At 36.8% G+C, this 27,390-nt stretch overlaps 1 protein-coding gene across 1 annotated transcript in view; it reads right to left on the reverse strand.

Annotated features, from left to right (window-relative positions):
• DOCK10 (dedicator of cytokinesis 10) overlaps window positions 1–27,390 on the reverse strand; it is a 160,962-nt gene that overhangs the window by 64,968 nt on the left and 68,604 nt on the right. Inside the window, exons 8-19 of the mRNA XM_058188345.1 lie at window positions 19,452–19,635; window positions 18,706–18,791; window positions 16,279–16,362; window positions 15,852–16,007; window positions 14,274–14,483; window positions 13,160–13,282; window positions 11,855–11,937; window positions 8,368–8,490; window positions 6,669–6,748; window positions 5,526–5,713; window positions 4,174–4,239; window positions 3,167–3,259 (exon numbers count right to left, since the gene is read on the reverse strand). Coding sequence (XP_058044328.1) covers window positions 3,167–3,259; window positions 4,174–4,239; window positions 5,526–5,713; window positions 6,669–6,748; window positions 8,368–8,490; window positions 11,855–11,937; window positions 13,160–13,282; window positions 14,274–14,483; window positions 15,852–16,007; window positions 16,279–16,362; window positions 18,706–18,791; window positions 19,452–19,635 — 1,476 coding nt within the window. The remainder of the gene's footprint in view (window positions 1–3,166; window positions 3,260–4,173; window positions 4,240–5,525; window positions 5,714–6,668; window positions 6,749–8,367; window positions 8,491–11,854; window positions 11,938–13,159; window positions 13,283–14,273; window positions 14,484–15,851; window positions 16,008–16,278; window positions 16,363–18,705; window positions 18,792–19,451; window positions 19,636–27,390) is intronic.

Raw genomic sequence — 27,390 nt, forward strand, 5'->3', positions numbered from 1 at the left:
TCCATCTTAAGTGTTAAATCAATGAAAGCAAAGAGAAGATAGCGGGGCCTAATTCTGATCTTGGACTACTATTCTATATGTACTCTTAAAGGCCAAGAAGATCAAAAGGAGTTCATTACAGATCATATATAACAGGATTACCAAGGACAATATATTGCCAAGATTAGGTTGGCATAAGAGGGGAGGAGGGTAATGTGCTTACCTGGGCTTCAAGAGAAACACCAGGCATAGTGGTGTATCTGTAGTCAAACAAGAGTCTCTGGTGGCTTTCAAAGACACTGTTCTGCAGTAAGTAAGATCCTGTATATTAAATTGAGCTCTTGATGTTGAATGGGATTGCTGTTCTGAAGTAATCTTAATGCTGTGGAATATCTAGACCTGCTGTCATTGGGCATGAAGACAAGTGGCTTGGAATTCATGGCCTTTATAAGGCACCCATGGACTTGACTGAAGTAACTGAGGTCCTAATACATAGAGGGATCACAACTTCAAGAAGTTTTTGCCTATGGGTAATAGCAGTGTCAGCTTCCTATGGGGGTCCTCCAGGGGTGAAATGCTACCGCTTCGCACCAGTTCAGGGAACCGGTAGTGGCGGCGGTGGGTGGCTCGGAGAACTGTTGGCGGCAGCAGTGTGAGGCTCTGCCCACCCACCCGAATGTCATTACTTCCTGGTTTTAAACAGGAAGTAACCTGTTTTTTATCCTCTGCGCATGCGCATGCGGCTTTGCACATGTGTAGACGGTCAAAAATCACATGTGATGTGTATGTGGGGTGCATGCACTTCCAAACTGGTAGGGAAGGTAAGTAGATTTCATTCCTGGGGCCCTCCCCACTAAAAGAAGACAGGATCTGTTTGATCAGCCCATCTCATGTGCCAGATGGAGCCTGGAGATTTCAAATGGAATTTGGGATTATTCTTGAGTCTCTGATGCAAAGTGTGAGAGGTCTTGTTCATTAGTTGGAATGAAAGGTAATGGTAGTCATAGTCCTTCTCTGCCTGTGAATCTCATGACTCAGTTTCTAGAGCACCATTTGAGAAAATAGCACTTGTCCTACCAAACACATCTAAGAGCCTTTATTAAGGACTACTTCATGGTGAAAACAGTGGCAAAACATAAACATTGTTCTACTCCTAATATATATGTAGATAATTAGCTAGTGGACATGCTTAGGATTAGCTCAGATCCTCCTGGGGAGATAAATCCTCCTGGAAGATCACTGTAAGAAGTATTCAAGACATGTGGTGAATAAAGTTACTTGTATTTGGACCCTGGCTGTGCAGTTTTTGGTGTAATCTGAAGTATAATTTGCTAGAATATCTGGAAAGATTTGAGCCTCTTGAGGAAATGGATAGAATCCTCAGAACTGTAAACTCAGTCACCTATAAAATAGGCTCATAATCTTCCTGGTTAACCCTGTCTAGGTGGTGAAGTATGGTGAGTACAGGCAATGGTCAATTGTTTCTTGAGCAAGTAGATGTTCCCATCTGCCTTAAAGAAGTAGTGGTCCACACTGTGTTCAAGAAATCATCATGTACCTAGATATATTTTTGGTCTATTCAATATTTTTGGTCTATTCAATCTCCAGAAGGTTCTGGAGAAGGTGTTCACCCTGCATTTTCAGAGAGCTGGAAGAAATCGACTAATTGGACCCTTTTCAATCAGATTCAGGCCTGGAAATAGTACTCAGACTTAAAAATGGAGATAGTTCTCTTGCCTACTTGGATCTGGAAGCAGCTTTTGTTAATATTAAATATATATCCTTCTGATGTAGGTTGTAGGAATAGAAAGATGTTGCAATGCTTCCTTTTCTTCTTCTAAGGTTAGTCCATTCAGTGTTGCTAGGTTGGAGAAAAGATCAGGTCCTAGGCACCTGGTTTTCAGAGTTACTTAGCGCTCTACCTTCTTCCACTCCTATTTAAGATTTACATGAAACTCAATCATGTAAATTCATTGAACTCATTTACATTGAACTCAATCCAAGACTGAGTTACTCTGGCTTTTAGGGCCTTCCATTATCAGAGACCTTACATCATATGTCCTAGTGCATAGTTTGAGAAACCTCCTGGATTCTTTGTTCCTTATTGAGGAACAGGTGGTATTTGTGACAAAAAGGGTACAAATTAAGCTAATGTTCCAATTATTCCCACTCCTGAGATTGGATTATTCTGTTCATGGTTGCTTATGGGGGTCCTCCAGTCTTCCCTATTTGGATAACTGTAATGTATTCAACATGGAAGCTGCAATTCATCCAGAATATAGTACCTATTGGTATGCCCTAGCATGCCCATGTTATACTGTTTCATCTATAAAGCCAGTTTAAAAATTTGAGGAAATGAGTGGCATTTACACTCTTCTATTACAGGCCCATTATGTACAAGAGCCAGTTGGTCTGATGGTTGAGGCACCAGGATAGAAAGTGGGAAACTGTGAGTTAGCCATGAAAGCCAGTCCCTCTCTCTCAACTCAACCCACCTCATAGGGTTGTTGTTGTGGGGAATAGGAGGAAGAAGGTGTGTGGGTTATTTTTCCACCTTATTTGAAAAATACAAATAAATAAATAAATACATAAAATAAAATAAAAGCCCCTTCTAGCAGACAGTCATGTTATTTCTGTGATTTGTTGTGGTTATCTGTGTCTTACTAAATTGCTTCCCCATCAACACATTTTGCATCATCTGAATCTGTTATGTCACTCAATGCCATTTGATGGAACATAGGAAACATGACTTCTGTCATGACACTTGCCCTATTGAGCAGGGGTGTCAAGTTCACGTCGTCACAGCAGCGTCACGTGACGTATCAGGACTTTACCCCACTTTGCTAAACCGGGCATGGGCATGGCCAGTGCATGATGCATCTGGCCCATGGGTCTGGAATTTGACAGCCCTGCTATAGAGTATCTTACTTCCCAAAGGCAATGACCCCTACCATGAAGGTTTTTTGAAAGCCTCTGAAGACCTAGCTATTCTTATGGGTCAGGGTATTGAGTTATATTGCTCTGAGAATTGTTTTTAAGAGATATTAAGTAGTGGAGTGGTTGTCCTCAGTTGCAAACAATTCAAGGCAATGCTAATGTCCTTAACAGCCTATTTTTTTCAAAAATACCTTTGATATACTTGTCTATTATAACAGCGTGTATAAAATTACAGAAAGAAAAGACTGACCTCATCGTAGAAATCAGGGTTTTGTGAATGATGTAGCACAGCTGTATAAGCTGCTGATGTAAATAATGGTCCACCAGGCTTCCCATAGATACACTGTTTAAAGAGACATTGCTTTAAGTTTTGTGGTCTTTACTAGAAATAACTGATTCTGAAGTCATATCTTAGAAGACTTTTTCAGCCTCATAGCATCGTAGAACCTTTGGGCCAAAAACATATAAAAAAATTAAAAATGTCTGAAATCTAATAAGATTTCATGTGGAAAGTGCCAAAAAAGATCTTGACAAACAAACTCACAAGATTTTGGAGTATTTAAAAACAAAACAAAACTGGAGAGGACTTTTTTTCAGGCCATCCTATAAGATTACATAATTGTACACAGACTGTGAAAAAACTGGTATACGTGGTATTTTTAAAATAACTACCAAGAGGAGAATGGATGACATCAGAAGTCAAAATGACAAAAATCAAATTAGTAAAACTACTTTATTTCTTAATTTTAGATTAAATAACTATTAATAATATTTTTATTTAGTAGTTTCCAGCAATAGCCTCCATCTACCCATCCCATCAAAAGAAGAAATAAAAAAATATATGCTAGGAACACAATTTTTTTTTTTGATGAGCTTATATAGCTCTCTGAAACCCAGAAGCCAATGACAATGATCAGTGCATTTACACATGGTATGCAGAAGGCCTGAAATCAGCACTTCTGCTGCTGATTATTCACCTTCAACAACATGATGTTTACCTCAATTATGGAAGTACATTGAGATTTATCAAGAATTTTGTATTTCATCATGTTGCATAAAATCTTGTCAGCAGAACTGGCATTTGCCAGAAAAGCCTTGCATTTACTGGTGTTATAAATAACTGTTATGGAGATGTTGGAAAAAAGTAATAGACTGATGATTTTGTAAAAGTTATAGATCATAATCATTTCACCACAGAATATCCAAAGAAATCTGCTCCACCATATTGTGCTGCAGCTGGAATTCATCTTGACTCACCTTTACTGGTTTGGCTCCTTCTTCATCTGAGCTTTTAAATTCAATACACACTGTTATATTCCGTGCCTGTAATATAAATGCAAATAAGATCACTAGCTTTCCACTTAAAAGTTTTGTGAAACTAGTCTTTTCCAGAACTGTCCCAATGCTGCCAGCTGAGAGTAAAGCCCAGAAGTAAAATAAAGTCAGAGTGGAAAAATGGAAATATTTAACTTCTTCATGATACTTCAGGTCAGCTGAATTATTTGAAAAGTAAATATATTAAGAATGTAGTGCATATGAAAATAGATTGAAGACTTTAAACTTCAAAAATAATTTAAAAGGTAGCGTGTGTATGTATGCATGTATAAGCATGAATGATTACCAAGGGAAAAAACAGAAAATAAAAACAATCTGCTTCTGTTTAATTTTCATGTGGATGGCTTTGAAACAAGTCCCAGGTTTTCAGTGAAACCTATTTTGCTGAAAGTATGAATCATTAGTACATATTCCATTACATTATAGTACCTACTCTATTGCCATTCAATTTTAATATTGAAATAGCCATAAAAGGTTAATCTGAAGAAAACAAAAAGAGAAAAATGGCCACCAGGAATAGTAATTCATATACAAGCAATAAAATCAAACAGGCTATTTTAATGTAAATATGTAGATGTGACTGAGATTTCAAAGAAAATAAGTTTCATGTTCTCAAGGTGGAAAAAATCAGCCTTAGGTGATTTAAGGGGATAAATTGATGGTCTTCAATAGGGAACAATATTTGCGTAGGCAAAAGGAATAGTGGATGCTTTTTCTGATTCATTTGTTCTCTCACTAGAAAATAACCCATAATTAAATCATTCCAGCATTATACAAGTACTTCTCAACTTATGACCACAATTGGACTAGAATTTCCATTGCTAATCAAGGTGATTGCTATGGAAGTCATGCCTGGTTTGACAATCTTTTCTGATGTTTTTGTTAACAAATCACTGCAGTTGAGGGAATAACACAGTTGTGATGTGAATTTGGCTTAACTCATTGAGTTTGTCTCTTGGAAGCTGTCTGGGAAGGACACAAATGGCAATGACATGGCCCTGGGACTTTGTGATAAAATACGTGCCAGGTGCCAAGTGCTCAAAATTTTATCATGTGGGTGTAGTGAAGGTATGTTGGTTGTAAGTGTGAAAACTGGCCATAAGTCCTAGCATTTTTTTTCCAGTGCATTTGTAAGTTTGAATGGTGATTACACAAACAGTTATAAATTGGGGACTTATAACTTTGTATTCCAAATTGCCTATAGAATTTATGAAGTCTATTTTTAAATAAACATGCTAAAGTTTGCTTGGTTGTTGTACTATTGATGGTCATACCTTGTTGAAGCATTTTTGGTTATCATATTTCAGATGCTTGGGATAGATATACATTTGGTTTTTATATATTTTATAAGCCTGAGAATATTTTGTAGATTCTTGAACAAATTCTTCCACTTCTATTGTTGGTTGATAGTCCTTGATATTATTGAAGGGCTTGTTTGGTATAAAAGATGAAGTTACAGAGTCTGAAGGGGGAAAAAAGCAAAAGAAAAATCCATTCACTACTTAAAACATTGTCTTTTTTTTTAAAGACTGCAAATCTGGCAAGTCTATGAATGCACTAGAGCTTCTATCTTTTATGGACCATTTCCCAACAATAGTTACTTCATTATGTACACTGAGAGCATATGCAACAAGACAAATTCCTTGTGTGTCCAATCACACTTGGCCAATAAAAAATTCTATTCTATTCTATTCTATTACTTCAAGCAATGATCAGCCAATTAAATGATGATTTTTTTAAAATATAAGACTGACATATGGATATCATATGTCAGCAAAATGCAGGAGAATAAATTTCTTCTTTTCCCAGTTGCCACATTGTTCCAAATAACCATTGGGAATAGATTTTGCAGGTGTACCATGATTGAATAAGGGAGCAGGACTGAAATTCATCACTCTCTATTCTGTTTATTACATGCGATCCTCCAATGGAGAATCCAATAATATACGATGCTTATTTAAGCCACAAAGCTTGTATCACATATATTTATGTGGAATTGAAAGTTGAAATGGAAAAATCTGATTAACAGTGGAAATCACGCCACTTAGATTTAAGAAATTTAGAAAAGTATTTCTTAAATTAGTGACTTAGAAATATATGACAAAATATAAAATATTATCATTCACAGAGCACATTTTGAAGTAGAAAAGGTAGTCTTTCTAACCACCTTTCATTAGCAAATCCTTTTATATATTTTATGCATAGTACCATAATTTCAACTGCTGCCCTATTAACAAAGTAAAATCTATATGTCTCTTGATCTCCTGCCTAAACTCTGCTCTTGAGCACAGCAACCACAAAAATCAATTTAAAGCATATAAATTATAAAGGAACAATCTTAAAACAACAACAAAAAAATTGCACTGTCTTCTTGGACGGTTTATGCATCGTAGACTTTTTATAAAATGAGTTCATACTTGGATGCTCCAAAGGTAGCCAATCAACAGCAATTTCTAAACTTCCAGGGATAATCTGAATTTTATTAATTTTCTCAGTTCTGCAAACATAAAAAGAAGAATGTTTACATTATTGATATCAAAGTAAAGTGAATGCTATAAGTAAGTAAAGTGTGAAGAATTAAAAAAAATAGTTTATTTTAATATATCTATTAGCTCAATAGAGTTGCAGAAGTATACAATAGATGAACAGACTGTATTCAAACAGCATAAAAACATAAACAGTTGTAAAATAAAAATGACGTAAATTTATGGCAGCAGTGGAAAATGTATAAACACACTAAAATGATGGGTTTAAAAATTGAGACACTATAGAAGTCTGATCTAGGAAACCAAGCAAATGAAACTCATCTCAAAACCTGCTTAACTGAATTCTTCCTCATGTCCCACAAGTCCTTTACCACCAAGTGTAGGGGGGAAAGATCACAGAAGCTTGATTGTTTCATTCTGAAAATTTATTATAGTTTTACTATATTTAGTTATACAAATATAGTAAAAACTGGTATCCTAAAAAATGAAATACATATAGTCCTCATTTAATGACCATTCAAAATTACAATGGCACTGAAAAAAGTGAGTTATCACCATTGTTCATTGCAGCATCTTTATGGTCATGTGACCAAAATTCAGATGCTTGGCAACTGGCATGTATTTATGACTGTTGCAGTGTCCCGGGGTCATGTGATCACCTTTTGAGAACCTCTGACAAACAAAGTCAATGGGGAAGCCAGATTCATTTAACAACCGCTACACTGAATTATCTTTTTTTGGAGTCAGAGAAATTCTGTGACACACTAGCATTTAGAATTATTCCATGGAACTATCTATGTAGGCAACATTTGTCTAGAACTTAAACAGACAAATTAAGATTTAACAAATCTTGCTTATTTGAGTTTTTATAAGTCACTAAGCAAGTACACGGAAAGGATGTATTGTTCAAGGAGGATGACCCTTAAACAAAACAGCTGTTGTATAACAGAAAACAGAAGCTGCAATCAGGACATTTCCACACTGTTGCACTTTTCACTAACCAAACTCAAAGACAAAATTTGAACAGAATCTGTGGTTGTCTTCACTTTGGCCAGCTTGAAATGCCGACAATGAGTGAAAAATAGCTGCCCATTCCTAAAGTGCTACAGTTTGGGCAGCAACAAAAATTCCAGAAAACCATTTCATAAGAGGAAGAATTATGGGGTAGGAGAAGAGTTTGGGGGCAGTGTTTCCCTTCAATAAAGAAATGGAGCTAAAATATCTCACTTCGCTGTGGTTTCAGCTATACCACAGTTGAGCAAGAAACATAACAGGTTCCCTCTCCAACAACCTGTTGGATGAAGAAGTCCCAAACTGCCTTCAAAGAAGCTCTAAGTCCTTGTGCACCTTGATTAATAAAATCTAGCAATTTTCCAGTGAATTATTCTGCATCTCTCTTCTCTCTTTTCTTTTCTTCGGGCAGCCATTATATTTGTTACTGTAACACTTCTCCAGTTTTCTTGGATAAGTTTTCTGGAAGCTCACTTTGGCAGAGAAGTAACTAATGCGAAAACTGTTCCATTGTAATAAGTTATTTTGGCATTGGCACTTTTTGAGTAAACAAAGCTATTGATGAATAGTAGTTAGTACTATGTTGTAGTTTTAGAAACTTAAGCCAAGGACATCTTACCTTCTGTATTCACTTATAAGTTTAATTAAATCATCTGTTGAAATTTTGTTACTTTCTTGTCGGAACAAAGGTGAAAACCGGGAATCTCTGTCAATATTTCCCTGATTATCCTTAAAGACAGGCCTGTCAGGGAGGAAAAACAATACAGAAGATGATGAATTAGTTACTTGCTAATTAATTCTCATTTAATCATTCCCAAAGCTTTGAGGTATACCAAACTACTAAAAAAAGTTTTTTAACTAATTCCATAATTTTTTAATTATCCATGTTCCAGAAATGAAATGAGGCAGTAATACTATATTAAATGCATTAACACTGGTATAAACACCAATATGAAATACCATGAGAATGACATCAAAGTAAGCTTCCACAGACTTTATTATTATTGGGTTTTGTTTAACTACTTCCGACTCACAAACACTATGAATTTTATAGTGATGGTAAAATTGTCACATATTAAATCATAACATTATTAAAAACAAGAGCCACGGCCCTTATAGATGAGAATAGTGCTAAAGCTACTAGTATGCCTAGTTTCCTAGGAACCAAACTCACTGAATCTGGTGGGATTTAATTAAAAAAATTAGTGTAGATTAAAAAAATAGCTTTTATAAAAATGAATTATTAGCCCCATTAATTCTTCACTTTGGATTTTATTCTTCATCTTTTATTTTTAAGATTTTCCTTTTAAAATATAGAGCAAGGTTCTCTATTACTGCAAACCAGGACAACAGTTGAACTGGAGAATACATATCTGCCATAAAGAACACTCTAATTTGCAAATTGTTAAGATCTTTTGCAGACAGGGTTCTAAATCTTTTTGAATGAGAATAATAGAATGAAAAAGATATGTGGAAAATATTTTGTGGGAAAATCAACTTTCCATGTCCAAATCGTATTTGCAAATTCTGGCAGCTGTGGTAGGAATATGAGAATGGAAGACTGACTTGTCACAGTGTAATGCTAAGGCATGTTGTAATTATTGACTCTCAGGAAAGTACACATGGCATCAGCCCCAAATTCAGGATATATAAATGCACATTGTAATAAAAAAGACTTTCAGTTCCAAGTCTTGAAAATCAGGACTCTTGAAAGGATATGTAAAGATTGTTGTAAAAGTGTCCAGTGTAGGTTATTTCATTTGGTTTTCTTGTTTAAAAAACATTTAAAACAAGAGCAGTGTTTGATGTTGGAAATTAAACATTGGAAACAAAATTCACAATCCAAGCTTTCTGTTTTTCATCAGTTAGGCCAATTTTTCTGAAGTAGGTTGTGTGTGTCTAATGGGAAAAATGTTTTTTAGATGGTCAGATTTTATAAAGAAAAATTCAACTTTTATATCTTTAATCCAGGATATATATGGATTATATATATCATATATATGGATATATATATATCAACTATGGGCAGCTTACGTGTGTGTGTGTGTGTGTGTGTGTACACGTGCGTGTGCGCGCACACACGGAAGCAGCCCAGAGTTGCTTTGCAAAGTGAAATGGGCACCATATAAATTTAATAAACAAACAAATAAAAATATAAACAAGGTACTGGTATTCATTCAGTCCAAAAGATAGAAATTATCCTGCTATCTGTCTTTAGGCACTTCGTGGGCACCAGGGATCCGGAAACGTATTGGCTAGTTACGAAAATGCTATTGGATATTAAATACTGTAACTGAACTATTGAAAGTAGTATTTAATATAGAGGTGAAGCAGCCACCCGCAGGCATGAAGCCCAACCAATTTCATCTTGCTCCTCACTTCCTGCATTCAACAATCCTGATCATATGAAATAAAACCACATAACTATATACAGTTGTAAAATATATCTTGATGTTGTAGATTTCTTTTAGTCCTGACATAGACCAAAGCAGACACAGAAGGAAGGAGAAAGAGGTAAAAGAAGAGTTGTTGCCACTGCTATTACTACCATTGCAATCTTTTTTCATGTTCCTAAGTCAGTAGTCATCCGAACAGCAACATCATGTGCTGGAAGTTGAGCTGAGGTGGCTTCACTTTTGGCTACTTTATTCTTGTTCTCACCATTTCGAGACAAGAGACAGGAAATAATAGTGGTGCCATATCTGTGCTTTAAAAATCTATACTAGCAGTTGTTGACAGTAAAGACATACAGCAGAGCATTCTAATTCTTCTTACCATGTCCAGAAATACTTTACAAGAAGAGTTCTCCACTCCTCTGAATACAACAAAATACCTTATGCCACCAGACTTGAAATCCTGGGATTAGAAAATTTAGAACTATGCCGCCTTCGACATGACCTGAGTTTAACTCATAGAATCATCTATTACAATGTCCTTCCTGTCGAAGACTACTTCAGCTTCAATTGCAACAATACACAAGCACACAATAGATTTAAGCTTAATGTTAACCGCTCCAATCTTGATTGCAGAAAATATGACTTCAGTAACAGAGTTGTTAATGCTTGGAATATACTACCTGACTCTGTGGTCTCTTCCCAAAATCCCCAAAGCTTCAACCAAAAACTGTCTACTATTGACCTCACCCCATTCCTAAGAGGTCTGTAAGGGGCGTGCATAAGAGCACAAGCGTGCCTACAGTTCCTGTCCTATTGTTTCCTTTCGTTATATCCAATTAATATAGATATTGCATACTCATACTTATATATATGCTTATATATTGTATAGTTATTTCATGATTAGGCTTATATATACTGTGTGACAAAATAAAAAAATAAAAAATAAAATAAAATATGAAAAGTTTGCTTTGAACCCAAGAGAGCTCTAATTTTTACTTTTCTAGTTTGATAGGAATAGACAACTCAAGGCATGTTCAATAGTGAAGAACAAACCTGTTTCCCTAATGTTTCCTAGTACTATCCTGCCCAAATAACAACGAGACTTTGCTTAATTCTTGAGCCCAGAGAAAAGCTAGTTAGGTGCTTTTCATAGCTGTTATAACATAATTGTTATAATTTTCACAAGCTTGCATAATTCTGATGAATGGAGACTCCATAGTGTTAAGTTGCAATGTATGAAAACTATTATTTTACTGGTATATCAAAATATATTCCTTTCTTGTTGGAGAGAAGCAACCTAGAACTAAGTAGAAATTTCCTGACAATCAGAACAATTAATCAGTGGAACGACTTGCCTCCAGAAGCTATGGGTGCTCCAACACTGCAAGTTTTAAAGAAGAGATTGGATTTGTCTGAAATAATATAGGGTTTCCTAAGCAGGGGATTGGTCTAGAAGACCTCCAAGGCCCCTTCCAACTCTGTTATTCTGTTATTCTTTATGGTAAATACCAAAAATACAGAATGAAATCAAATATGATTTCCCCTAGTGAACAGCAAATACTGATAACCTCTTCTTTTTCTGTTAGAAACTATATCAATTCACAAGTATCAGAACAGCGGATAGTGTGCCTTGTATGAACCAATGCATTTTATAATTTCTAACCAGGTGAAAAATTGCTAATACTTGATAGATATTTGGTAATTACATACCGTACAGACCACGCAAAGGGCATCCGATATTTTCCCAACTTGTTACAGAATTGTTTGTTGGATTTTAATACTTTCAGGGCCCACTAGATAAAATCAAAGAAAAAGTTAAAGAAGGGTCACTTCAAATTCTATTCAGAATAATTTAACTTTAGACCAATGGTGACATTTTGGTGATGAAGCACTATAGTATCATCATTGGAAAGGATCTTCTAGGCCACCTAGCCTCTTAAAATGATGCAGAAAAACCAGAACTAAAGCAGTACAGAAGGTTGCCAGATAATTTCAGCCTGATAACACTTCCTAATAGTTATCATTGAGAAATTTTTGAACAACGGCAGACATATTTCATGATGAACTTGGATGTCTCACATATACCAGTTTTTTAAAAAGTTTTAGAAAAGTCTTTTTTTTATTGAACACAATGCTCAGTGCTTAAATTGCTGAGATGAAAGCAGAAGTAGCACATATGCAAGAAATGTTAAAGATTAAGAAGCAAATTTAAAATATAAAATGATGTAACATAAGCAGAGGGAAAAATAATAGATTGCTTAAATCCCAATTAGCTGTCATTTAAATACAGTTGTACATATATACTTAGTATCGCATTGAAAAGGACATAATATTCCTGAAGATACCCAATGATGAGAAACCAGCTAACCTCCCAGGGAATTGATTCTATTATTTTGACTTCATTAAGAGGTTTTGCCTATTCATAGAAAAAAGGGATATATTTCTAATCTCCAATATTGCAGCTGGATAGATAAAATCTCCTAGCTATCACATTTCTTCTATCTACAGGTCAGATATTTACCTGTTATAGTACGTGGGAATGGCCTTGGAAGACTGAGCCAAGAGGCGGTGCCTAGGGAATGGTCAGATAAGAGACAGCGTAGTCTGCAGCTGAACAGTGGGCAGGGCAAGAGGCTCAGAAAAGATCCCCCCTAATTTCTCTAAGTGCGAAGGAAACGGGGAAGAATTGTACTTACACTTTTGCAGCATTCTGTTAATGTAGCCTTACAGTAAAGTAGAATTAGTTCATCTTGTCAGGTTCCCTGACTGGTCTACCTGGTAAGGCTAACATTAGCGCAGCTTACATTACTTATTTTTGGAAGCACTTAACTTCCACAATGAAAGAATTGACTCTTTCATTGAGAATAAGAAGAAGTGCAAACAGATTGCATAAACAAACAGAAATGCTTCCTGCTTCTATAGATTGCCAATGCTGTCTCCAGAGATGGTTTCTCTTGTCAATAGTTAATCTGACCCTTAGGATTTGAAAGCCATTTATGTTCCCAATTACATTACCTTGTTAGAGTCTGGGTTTCTTATATAAGGTTCTGCACTGGTAGCAATATTTCCCATGAGGACCTTTTCAATTTTTGCCACCAAAACAATTTCAGAATGAGGGTTACTAATGGAGAAAATTCCCTGAAGGTAGAAAAAAAAAATCAGTAAGTAGCAATCTAGATACAACAAACAAGTTATTTTACTTAAAGAATTATTCTGTAACATAAAAATGTCATCAACTCTAATTTGCCTTAATCTCCAAACCTCTGCCTTTTTCTGACAAAATATCCAACTCCTTCTAGAGTAATTTGCTTCCACTGATGGATAAATTTCCAACTCCTTCTAGAGTAATTTGGCTTCCACTGATGTGTAATGCAGATTTTATTCTATTTTTAGAGGAGGAAACATGGCATAAAATGGAGTTATAGGACGCTGTGGGAAACCAATGGTGGGTTTCAAAATGTGCTACAGCCTGCAGCATCCTGAAAGAGTTTTGGTGAGCAACAAGGATTTTATCAGTCATTTTATTGACTGGATATATTATATTAAGAAGTTGACAATATTAAGGAGTTTAAAACCTGTGGCTGAATGATGCATAGACTATCAAATGGACATTTGATGATGGTATAGAAATCTCTTAATGTCCTTCTTCATGAAACAGCAAATTTCTTTACTCTTACAAGTTTTACATAAGAGGCAAGAATCAGATAATGGATGATCCAAGAAGAGGCCTACTTGAAAAACCTGATGACAAACATAACTTTTATAACCACCTCAATTACAGACTCTGGTGAGTTTTTATTTTTATTGCAGATAACAATTTTATATTTTGCCCCATGTCTTTATATGAAAATGTTGACTTTGTGTGGGGATATATAGAACATTAAGAAAATTTGGAAAAAAATGTTCTTTAATGTGGTGTCCTCTAGGATTACTATCATTCCATGTAGGAATTCTGGGATTTAGAGTTCAAAAATAATCAGAAATTACTCATGGAAGGGAAGAGTGCTTGTAGCTATCCATCTACTGCTTTGTAATAATTCAAACCCAAATAACCATGGCATACAATTTTCTTTACAGATGACTTTCAGTTGATATTCACAGATGCCCATGAACAAAACAAATTTATTACCTGTTTGGGATGCTTCAGCCACTCTTCTGGGAATCCTTTAACCTGAGGTTCTTCAGCTTTGTTGCCAGTTGTTTCAACAGTTCCATTTTCTGATGAGGATAATATCATATGTCTAACAATAGTATGATTCAGGTCCACATGGAAATCAGCAGAGAGTTTTCGGTTGTCCCTTAAGTCAAAAAGAGCCACACTCACAAAAAAGGGCTCAATCTGTAAACAAAAATATTTATTTATTTGACCAGCCGTCTCACAGATATTATTCTTGGTATTAAAATCACACAGTTAATAAGATAACAACAACATTAAATAACATGGATAAAAAGTAATAAAAATAAATATGTCTACTGAGTTTAATAAATTGCCTAAGCTGTGAATTCAAGAGGTTTTTCAGTAAATCATTAGAGTACTATGTATAATTGTATGCTACTTTAAGATACTCAAATGTCAAAGTAAAATATTCAGATAGCATATAGCCCCTTTTCTCCTTCATAAACAAATTATGGTTATCAATCTAAGAACATGTTACTTTGTTCAAACTATGGAAGCAGATACAAACTTTGAAGACAAGTACAAGTTAGCCATCATTTTGAGCTCATTTAATTTACTGATTTGTTCTTAAGTTAATAGGCCATGTTCCTAATTTGGAAACTGAGATTTAAATAATTTTCCTTATTTAATTCATAAAAATGCATAGGAGACTAAATACATAGAGGAAATACTTGTTCATAATTTACCAAACTGAATCATGATCATACAAGCCAGTACTACTGGTATATTTATCTTCTATTTTGTAATACATTCATATTACCTGTTTCATCATATACTTTCCAGTTAAGAAAAAGCTATTATCTCTTTCTGAACTTTCTTAACACACCATCCTACTCATTTATGTACTTTTTCCACTCTCATTCTAGAATTATTTTCTGTTTATTCATTTATTTCCTAGCAAAACTAGTCTTTAAAACATAGCTGCTGCTATCCGCCAATGAATGAAATCAATTACATTGGCAGAAAGCAACGGAAGATAAATTGAAGATGAATTTAAGCAGTTCCATCCATTGCATTTTCTTTTAAATATAATATTGACAAGTGATATACTTAGAAGAAGTACTCCGATTTTTCCCATTTTTTATTTGCATTGTTTATAACAACCCATTTCTCCATCAGATGTCAGAGTTTTTGTCATTTTAGTATAAAACCTATAAATTATTCTGTGGAAAAAATAGGCTGTTATTCTATATCAACTACGATGAATGTTATTAGATATTACATTATATTTGGAATAGTTTTGTTGCTGATGCCAAGGTCCCTTAGCAGAAAGAAGCTGAAGAAGCTTCTTGGATGAGAAGTGAAACATTGTTGAAGAAAAACCAGAAAGTCCAGTTGCCTCTTGAAAAAGCACCTTTGGGAAATCTGTATGCTCAATTTACCAGAAAAACACATAGAAACATAAAATCCCTGCTAGATCAGACAAAATGACCACTGTGGTTGTCAAAATGCTTCTGTAAAATTCAAATAGACAAGTTCCCCTATTCCTCCCAGCAACTGATAGATTTCAGCAACCTGCTTCAAACTTACGTTGGTAACTGGATCATTTTCATTATCAGAAACACAAGCTTGAAGATTCAGACTAAGGGATTTGCATGTTATCATGATTTGCTTTGTCTCTTTCTCCTCAAAAGGTTTGAGCAATCGATCCATTTCTGTGAACTCCTTTCTTTGAGTGCTCGAGCTCTAGAATTGGACATTGAGATAATTAGGTCTTCAAAATCAACACACAAAGCATCTTACAAAAGTAGAAGAAAATAGACTGTTTTGGGATACAGATACGGTATATGATCAGTCAAGAGTAAATCTCTATCCTTGGAAGCTATCCATACAAAACAACTTAAAGTAGAAATATATGCAATAAAAGCACTTAAAATTACAAGGCTGGTAATTAACTCACTATGCTACTTGCTTTTATTCAACCTTACTTGGCAATTAAAAGGAACATTTTACTTACAGTAATGTCAGGGTCTAAAGAGAAAAGGTTTAGTCGATCTACATTCCGAGATTCTTGAACACTTTTTTCTGTTTCTGTGAGGTACTGCAAAGATAAGAATTCTTTGATATACAATCACTGTGATAGGTAAATGGATAACAGGTAGATATTTTATTTTTTTATTTATTTTATTAATCCAATTTCTATACCGCCCTTCTCCCGAAGGACTCAGGGCAGTTTACAGCCATATTAAAAATACAAAAATACACATAATATAAATAACAAATTTAAAAAACATTTAAAACGAATATATTAATTGGCCAGATTGCTAAAACGGTCAAAGCCGACATAAAACCGTTTAAAATTTAAAAGCTATAATTAAAATGTATTTAAAATACATTTAGGCTAGTCCTACACGATTGAATAATAAAGTTTTTCATTCCCGCTTGAAGGTTCGGAGGTCGGGGAGTTGGCGTAACCCCGGAGGTAACTCGTTCCAAAGAGCCGGTGCTGCCACAGAGAAGGCTGTCCCTCTGGGGGCCGCCAACCGACATTGTTTGGTCGACGGCACCCTGAGCAGGCCCACTCTGTGGGAGCGCACAGGTCGTTAGGAGGCTATCGGTGGCAGAAGGCGGTCTCGTAGGTACCCCGGTCCTAAGCCATGGAGCGCTTTGAAGGTGATCACTAACACCTTGAATTGCACCCGGAAGGCTACCGGCAGCCAGTGCAAGCCACGCAGGATAGCTGTTATATGGGAGCAACGTGGTGCTCTGTCTATTACCCGCGCAGCCGCATTCTGGACTAACTGGAGCCTCCTGGTGCTCTTCAAGGGGAGCCCCATGTAGAGAGCATTGCAATAGTCCAGGCGAGAGGTAACGAGGGCGTGAGTGACCATGCGTAAGGAGTCCTGGTCAAGGAAGGGGCACAACTGGCGAATCAGGCAAACCTGATAAAATGCTCCCCTGGCGACGGCCGTCAGATGTTCTTCTAAAGACAGCCCATCATCCAGGAGGACGCCCAAGTTGCGCACCCTTCCCCTGGGGACCAATACTTCACCCCCAACAGTCAGCGAGGGTGAAAGCTGGCTGTACCGGGACGCCGGAACCCACAGCCACTTTGTCTTGGTCAGGTTGAGCTGGAGCCTGTTCCTCCCCATCCAGACCCGCACAGCCTCAAGACACTGGCCCATCACCTCGACAGTTTCATTGGGGTGGTTTGGAGTGGAAATGTACAGCTGAGTATCATCAGCGTACAGATGATAGTCCACCCCAAAACCACGGATAACCTCACCCAGCAGCTTCATGTAGATGTTGAACAGGAGAGGCGAAAGAACAGACCCCTGAGGCACCCCACAAGTGAGGTACCTAGAAGTTGATCTCTGCCCCCCTGCCAACACCGTCTGCGAACGGTCAGAGAGATAGGAGGAGAACCACCGATAAACGGTGCCTCCCACCCCCAATCCCTCCAACTGTCGCAGCAGGATACCATGGTCGATGGTATCAAAAGCCGCCGAGAGATCTAAAAGGACCAGGACAAAGGAACATCCCCTGTCCCGAGCCCTCCAGAGGTCATCCACCAACATGACCAAAGCTGTCTCAGTGCTGTACCCAGGTCTGGAGCCGGACTGGAACGGGTCTAGAAAGACATATTCCTCCAGGTATTGGGGAAGCTGATATGCCACCACACTCTCAACAACCTTCGCCAAAAAGCGAAGGTTGGAGACTGGACGATTGTTTGCCAATACAGCTGGGTCCAGGGAAGGCTTCTTGAGGAGGGGCCTCACCACCGCCTCTTTCAAGGCGGTGGGGAAAATACCCTCCAACAAAGAAGCATTGGTAATATATATGTTAGATGATAGATGATAGATAATATATATAAGTTAGATTATATAGATAGATAGACAGATAATTACATATATACATGCATATACGCACACCAATACATATACATATATATATACTGTATACCGTACATGCTTTTGAGCCCGGTGCTGATTCTTGGAAACTGCCTAAAAAAATTCTTTTGTTTTCATGGCAAGCTTTTCAGAAGTGGTTTCCCATAGCTTGCTTTCTAGGGCTGAGAGAAAATGATTGGCCCAAGATCACCCAGCCAATTTTGTGTCTCAGGTGGGACTAGAACTCAAGGAATCCCAGTTTCTTATCTGAAGTGTCAAATACTATACCAAACTGGCTTTGTAATCATTGTCTTAGTTCAAATGATCTGATGTCATTTTTAATTTGAATATTTCACCCTAAAATGTGACAGCTTGTAAAAGTAAAGCACCATGACATATCATCACAATAAAAAGATAGCTGCTTTTTTGTGTGACATATAATAGTATGCTTTAAAATGCTAGTAACTTCAAATTTATATTCAAGTTTTCATGTGGCATAACAATATTTATAATATACAAAGCTTTTTCACCCTGTAACAACAATAATCTCTTACTTTAGCAATATCTGGATGCAAATTATTCTCTGAAGAATCATTTTCCTCTTCAGGGCGGTCATAATTCATGCAAATGTCTTCAGAATCTTAAATACATAAACACATTCAAAAGAGTAAAGATTATTTGCTTCCAAATGTTTTAATGATGAAGTGAATTGTATGCTTATCTAAATTATGTATTTTCTGTTCTGCAATTATAGCATGACTTTGCAGAAAAAAAGGACAATTCTCAAGCAGGTAGAGATGTATGTTAAAAGCTCCCAATCATAATACAAATCATTTTAGTAAACGTATTGTATTTTATAAAAATCAATGAATAGGAGCGTGATTCATATAAACCTCTTGAGAAATAAATTTCTTTGTGGCAGTCAAAGGATTGAGCAAGAGAAGTAACTTTTTGTAAAGTATGATTCATATGAAAGACATGAATTTCTTTCATTGTGTCTTACAGATACATTTTGAATCACAGAAAAAGCTTATTGCATATAGTATTTTAAATCTTTAGAGTATGAATGCTGTATTATTTCCTAACATAATATGTGTAATAAAAGAAGGTTAAAATAAATAAAATGCTTTCAACAATAGCCTGCACCATGGGGATCTTTGCAGCTTAAAAACAAAAATATTTAACACTACACATTGATCTGCAATGGGATTCAAAATGCCTGGAGATTTAAATACATAATGCCTCATGAAGTTTACATTTTTAATTGTGTATTCTGAATGATTAAAAAAAATCTACTTACCAAACCTCATATCACTGATGTCAGCACTTTTTCTCTCTTGAATGGACCCTTCTGGATTTATCTGAAGGATTTTGTTGAGAGTAAAAATCCATTCATCCATATCTAGCTCATTTTCAGCTGCCAGCACAAAGTATGTCAAGTCATTCATTTTCAGCTCAAAGGCATGTTTCCGAAGCCTATTATTCTATTGGTTGAAGAGAAGAAAGAAGGAAAGAAAGAAAGAAAGAAGAAAGAAAGAAAAAGAGAGAGAGAAGAAAAGAGAGAGAGGGAAAGAAAGAATAAATTGTTACAGCTATGAAATATGGCAAATTCCATGTTAAATGATTAAATACTTCCATAACTTGTGTTATTTAGGAAATGCTAATATGTTATTTAGGATAATCTTCATTGAAATAAGAGTGAATATTTTCTTTAATTGTTATGCATTTTACAAGTAGGAAAACTTCTGAGTTAAAAAAAAAAAGGATCCTTTAACATAGGGACATGAATTCAACAGTGTGTTTTCCAAGGCCTTGTACAAACAGGACTGGGACGTTACTCATTTGCACTAATAAGATTGCTTATTATAAGCTTATTACTAATAAGATTGCAAATGTTTTGATTATGGTATATAAAGAATGTATAAACATACTAACTTTATTTGTTTTCTGAGGTTTTTGCGGGTGGTTGTATGTAGGTCTTTGGTTATTCGGGTTTTCTCCCGCGTAAAATTGGAAGTGTCTTGGCAATGCAATGCAGCTCACCAGCTCACCATGAGCTGCATGAGCAATGCAGCTCACCAGCTCAAATCCCCCTGCAACTCAGACTAATCTGAGCACAACCAAGCCCCCACCCAAACAGGACACACCCCCATCCAATCAGAGCACAAAAAAACCCCATCCAATCAGAGCACAGCCAAGCTCCCACCCAATCAGTTCAAACCCCCACTAGCAGTTAAAAAGGAAGAAACAGCTGCAATCACACATTGCTCCCAGAAGCACGAAGCTGAAGCCTGAAGATGACGAATGAGACTTCGTCGAAACATCGCCAAGACACTTCCAATTTTACGCGGGAGAAAACCCGAATAACCAAAGACCTACATACTAACTTTATCTTTGTATATGCACTGTTGTTTTCTTTTGTCTTTTTTCCCACAAGACCCATACCATTTATAAGGTCAATGTTCATCTAATTTTTCTTAGACATGTTCTTTCTATGGGTTCTAAGTTTCTATCTCATCATATTTGTTGATTTTTTTTAAAAAAAGCCAAGAGTCTGCTAGCTCCCTATTGGATGAAGTAGTGTTAACCTTGGCAACTTTAAGATGAACTTCAACTCCCAAAAGAGTGGTAGGAATTGAAGTCTACACAAAGTTAAGGTTGAAAACACTGTGATAAAGCAACCACACACTTTTGTTAGCTGCTTCCCTTCCCCGTCTTGAAATTTACTTGGAGGACTGAGATGATTAGACCATCCGTCATACAGAACTTCCAACCACCCATACAGAACTTCCAACCACCTGTTGTACAGAACTGTCAACCAACCGTCGTTCAACAAACCAACCTCCAACCATTCGTCGTACAGAACTTCCAACCACCCATCGTACAGAACCTCCAAACAACCGTCGTTCAACCAACCAACCTCCAATCATCCGTCGTTCAGAACCTCCAACCACCCGTCGTTCAGAACCTCCAACCAATTGTCATCCAAAACAAGGTACAAACGCCCCTTATTTCCTCTACACCAAACACTGCAGTTCTTAAATGCAAATTGATAAATGCAAGAAGTATTGTAAACAAATTGCCTGAATTTCTCCTCTTGTTAAATACTGGTACATTTGACATTATATTTGTATGCAAAACATGGCTGAACTCATCCCTTCCTGACTCATTATTTCAGACAATGAGTATCATGTTTTTCGGTCAGATCGCGAAAACTGCAGAGGAGGTGGAGTGGCTATCTTTTACAAAAAGTCACTGAATCAAAAAAATATTCAAATTGCACATAAACTCGCTCTTCCTGAAACTATTGAATGCGAACTGTCCCTTAACATCACACTTCGCTTCTTGATATGCTACAGAACCCCTGACTACGACATCGCACATGTGAACATGTTAACCACACTACTAACATGGGCTACCTCTTGCCCATATCGTCTCATCTTCCTGGGTGACCTCAATCTTCTTATTAACTGGATAACAAACGAATGTACAACTAAACCCATTCATACTACCCTGTACAATGCTGTTACAAATCTAGGTCTTGATCAACTAGTAACTAACAATACAAGACTCAACAACTACCTTCACCTCATCTTCTGCAACAACGCAAACTCAATTTATGGACTACAAATAAAAGAACTCTTTTCCAACAGTGACCACAGCATGATAGACTTTTGTCTCAATATACACCCTTACAAACATCTTCATAATAATGGTATTCCAAACTACAATTTCAAAAAAGCCAACTACGACTTTATAAAAGCCAACTATGACCTTTTTGCCATCTCTTGACTGGCAAAATCTATTCTCAACCTGTATCACTGCTGAAGACCACTATAGAGTTTTCCTATTTGAAGTCAATAGAGTCATTAAACTTTACGTACCACAAACCACCACCATAATCAGAAAAAACAAATTACCCATATCAATAAAAAAGCTCCAATCCAAAAAAAATCCTTCTGGCGAAGAAACAAAACTGGCTATGTAGCCAACTTCAGAAACCACTACAAAAATATATGCAACCAAATAAAAATTGAATGCACCAATTACCACACCAAACAAGAAGAAGACCTTCTGCACACAAAATTCAGTCGTGCTTTTTATAATTTTGTGAACAACAAACTTAAAGACTCGAGATCCATCCCACCAAAAAAAGGATCTAATGGCAAAGAATATAATAATGAAACAGTTAAAGCAAACCTCTTTAACACATTCTTTGGCTCAGTCTTTGTTAACAGTTATGGCTCATACCCAACATTCCCCAGTCGTACCAAAAATGAGTACAATGACCTAACACAAATAGATTTCACAGAAGATAATGTTGACAAGGCCCTTCGCAAACTGAAACCATCTCTATCTATTGGACCTGATGGACTATGTGCATACTTCTTAAAAAAGCTTTCCACTAATATAGCAGAACCGCTAAGCATAATCTTTGAAAAATCTTTCAGGACCAGCTCTCTTCCCAAACTTTGGTCACTAGCCACGGTCATTCCTGTCTTCAAAAAAGGAGACCCCAGACTAGTTGAAAATTACAGACCAATCTCTTTATGCTGCATCACCTGCAAAGTAATGGAATCAATCATCAACCAATCCATTACCCTCCACCTAGAAACAAACAACCTACTCTCTAATAAACAATTTGGTTTCAGAAAAAATTTATCCTGTAATTTACAACTTCTTCACTGTAAAACATATGGACTACAAATCTTGATCAGGGCAAAGCAATAGATGCAATTTACATAGACTCATGTAAAGCTTTTGACTCTGTGGTACACGATAAACGTCTCCTAAAACTAAAATCCTCTGGCGAAGAAACAAAACTGGCTATGTAGCCAACTTCAGAAACCACTACAAAAATATATGCAACCAAATAAAAATTGAATGCACCAATTACCACACCAAACAAGAAGAAGACCTTCTGCACACAAAATCCAGTCGTGCTTTTTATAATTTTGTGAACAACAAACTTAAAGACTCGAGATCCATCCCACCAATAAAAGGATTTAATGGCAAAGAATATAATAATGAAACAGTTAAAGCAAACCTCTTTAACACATTCTTTGGATCAGTCTTTGTTAACAGTTATGGCTCCTACCCAACATTCCCCAGAATGAGTACAATGACCTAACACAAATAGATTTCACAGAAGATAATGTTGAAAAGGCACTTCGCAAACTGAAACCATCTCTATCTATTGGACCTGATGGACTATGTGCATACTTCTTAAAAAAGCTTTCCACTAATATAGCAGAACTGCTAAGCATAATCTTTGAAAAATCTTTCAGGACCAGCTCTCTTCCCAAACTTTGGTCACTAGCCACGGTCATTCCTGTCTTCAAAAAAGGAGACCCCAGACTAGTTGAAAATTACAGACCAATCTCTTTATGCTGCATCACCTGCAAAGTAATGGAATCAATCATCAACCAATCCATTACCTTCCACCTAGAAACAAACAACCTACTCTCTAATAAACAATTTGGTTTCAGAAAAAAATTATCCTGTAATTTACAATTTCTTCACTGTAAAACATATGGACTACAAATCTTGATCAGGGCAAAGCAATAGATGCAATTTACATAGACTTCTGTAAAGCCTTTGACTCTGTGGTACACGATAAACGTCTCCTAAAACTAAAATCCTACGGCATCTCCGGACCCCTCCACAATTGGATAACAACTTTCCTGTTGAACAGACAACAAGTGGTCAAAATTGGCAATGCTCTATCAAATCGGTTCCTGTCAAAAGTGGCGTTCCCCAAGGCAGCATTCTTGGACCAACACCCTTCATATTATACATTAATGATCTCTGTGACCATATTATAAGTAATTGTGTTCTCTTTGCTGACGATGTCAAACTATTTAACACCACCAACAATACAGCTACCCTTCAAAAAGACCTTGACTTTGTGTCAGAATGGTCAAAAACTTGGCAACTCCAAATCTTAACCAACAAATGCTCTGTCTTACACATTGGAAAAAAGAATCTGAACACTAAATACTAGCTCGATGGACATTACATTACAGATGACCCCCACCCTGTTAAAGACCTTGTAATTTTCATATCAAATGATCTAAGTGCAACTAAGTGCCCACTGCAACTACATCGCAAAAAAGGCTTTAAGAGTTGTAAACCAAATCTTGCGTAGCTTCTTCTCCAGAAACACTACACTACTAACCAGAGCATATAAAACATTTGCTAGACCAATTCTTGATTACAGCTCATCTGCCTGGAACGCATACCTCATTTCTGACATTAATACAATTGAGCGTGTCCAGCAATATTTTACAAGAAGAGTTCTTCACTCCTCTGATTACAACAAAATACCTTATGCCACCAGACTTTAAATCCTGGGTTTAGAAAATTTAGAACTCCGCCGCCTTCGACATGACCTGAGTTTAACTCATAGAATCATCTGTTACAACGTCCTTCCTGTTGAAGACTACTTCAGCTTCAATCGCAACAATACACGAGCACACAATAGATTTAAGCTTAATGTGAACCGCTCCAATCTTGATTGCAGAAAATATGACTTCAGTAACAGAGTTGTTAATGCCTGGAATGCACTATCAGACTCTGTGGTCTCTTCCCAAAATCCCCAAAATTTTAACCAAAAACTATCTACTATTGACCTCACCCAGGGGTGGGTTCTAATTTTTTTTGCTACTGGTTCTGTGGGCGTGGCTTATTTTGTGGCCGTGGCTTGATGGTCATGTGACAGTGGGCATGGCTTGATGGTCATATGACTGGGTAGGCATGGACAACTCAATGTCTCTCATGTCAAGGGGTATCTCGCCTGGCCCGTCCCCTCCCAACCATTCCTTGTGACACCCAGCCTCAACGTATCTATAGTTCTGCAAAAATGTTGTTCACCTTTTTGCAACTTTATTATCTACATACTACAGATCAGGGGTCTCCAAACTTTGCCACTTCAACTCCCAGAATTCCTCAGCCAGCTTTGCTGTCTTAAAGTCTTAAACTGGCCAAGGTTAGAGACCTCTGCTATAGATGCACTTTCATGGACCACTGAAAGGAGGAAATGGCTCACATACTTTGCCCAAGAGTGTGATAGGCAACAGGCTTTTAAGGGGCTGCTAGAAAGAAGTGGGAGGAAGTATTTTCCAAAGCAACAGAAGGCAAAACAAGAAGCAATGGATGGAAACTCAACAAAGAGAGAAGCAACCTAAAACTAAGGATAAACTTCCTGATAGTGTGAACCTATATAGGTTTCAGTCATAATTTCACATATAAAATAGCCATTCATGTAATACAACCTGCATATTGTTCAAAACAATCATTAGTATTATGGCTGATGTTTGACAGCAAGCCTAAAATCCCCATTTCCTCCCCTCTCCAGGGGAAGGTTACTTCAAAATCCTCATTTCCTCCCCACCCCACTAATCTGTTCTGGGAAGGAATCAAACTCCCCCCTCTTCATTTCCCAAATAAAATATCCCAGATAATTAAGGAATAATCAAGCTGCTAGCAAGGAACCTGCCTGGAATTCCACATTCCTGCCAGCTGCATAAAGGAAACTTTGTAAGCAGAAAACAGCATGCTTAGAGATCATAGAAAGTGGAAGCCGGAAGTTTGGCTCCATTTAAAAGCAGGCAGAAAACTCATTCAAGACAGGATACTTCACAATGGAAATCGCCCAAACCTTTTTAGAAACACAAAGCCCATGTTGCACAAACCCCAAAACATTGAACCATATAAGAATTCCTCCTCTTATCCAATTTGTTGTTCAGCTGACTCAGAACGGAGTTTCTAGCCGCTCTGTCAATTTAAAATGACAGCGTTCCCCCCCCCCCACTTCTTCTTTGCCAAGCAATCTCCTGGCTGAGAAGCAGCCGATCAATTTAAAGGGACGGTGTCTTGTTTTTTTCTCTCTTCTTCAACAAGTCAGTCTTGATTTTTTCCTTCTAGCTGATCAGCTGGGAGTTGGGAGGCAGCAATAGATTGGGGGCGGGGCCAGGCAGAATTTTTACTACCGGTTCTCCAAACTACTCAAAATGTTTACTACCGGTTCTTGCGAACTGGGGAGAACTGGTAGCAACCCACTACTGACCTCACCCCATTCCTAAGAGGTCTGTAAGGGGCGTGCATAAGAGCACCACCATGCCTACTATTCCTGTCCTAATGTTCCCTTTGATTGTATCCAATTTCATATAATTATTACATACTTATGATTATATATATGCTTATATATCGTATAGTTATTTCATGCTTATGCTTATATATACTGTTGTGACAAATAAATAAAATAAAAAATAAATAAAAAATCTGATTATGCTGTTAGAAATGATCAGTCTGGTGGTGATGGTGATGTGCTTGTAGGTGGGGTTTGTAGCCCTAGATTTCTGGAGATTATGGTGACATTCCTCTGTTTGGCTGAGGTCTTTGTGCAGCACCAAAGCCACTTATTCATGCATGCTACTTTATAAATATGATTCATTTAGGCACACCAGATTATCTTCCTATTCATACAAATATATACAAATTTAATGCCGTGTGAATGGAATGTATTTTTTGTTTTCTAATTTTATTAGTTTTGTTTGTGAAAAGGCTAGCTGTGCTATGAATAGAATATAGCAATAATATTCTCAGAGAAATTAATGACTCCATTCTGGTAAATGGAACATGAAGATTATTTGATTTCAGCAATGTCTTCTCATCTATTCCTGGGTTTACTTCAGATATGCTCCAGAAACAGAAGTTCTTTGGAGGGGATTTTGTGGTGCATGAGGTATAGTGGAAATGGGAGAATGTAGAAAGCCTTCTTCCTCTCTATTTCACAAATAGATGACTTCTATTGTCATGGAAAGGTTAGCATGACACCATTTAGTATTTACCACATAAGCAGCAGCGTGTGTGTGGTTGTGCATGTGTGTTTCCTGCACACACACACACATATCTACTATGGTGTGTGTGTGTGCCTAAATATCATAATTTTTGATATAAAAGCAATGCATATTTCATTCTCAAATGTCTTCTTTTTGGAACATTCAGTATAGTAATGCTACTACTAAGATTTCAGAGTCATATTATCCAAAGAAGTTAATCAAATAGTTTTTCTGATTAGTATATTGCTAAATGGAAGTTACCAAGGGGAAAGAACTGTAATATCTGAAATTGTTCCCACTCTTGCTTAGACTGGCTGATATTTATTACTCTGAAGACAAAAATGAATTCATATTCATTAGTTTTAGGCATACCAAGCTGTATTCAGAGGAGTGCTA

The sequence above is a fragment of the Ahaetulla prasina genome, chromosome 6 (assembly GCF_028640845.1).
Source record: "Ahaetulla prasina isolate Xishuangbanna chromosome 6, ASM2864084v1, whole genome shotgun sequence".
Taxonomy (NCBI): domain Eukaryota; kingdom Metazoa; phylum Chordata; class Lepidosauria; order Squamata; family Colubridae; genus Ahaetulla; species Ahaetulla prasina.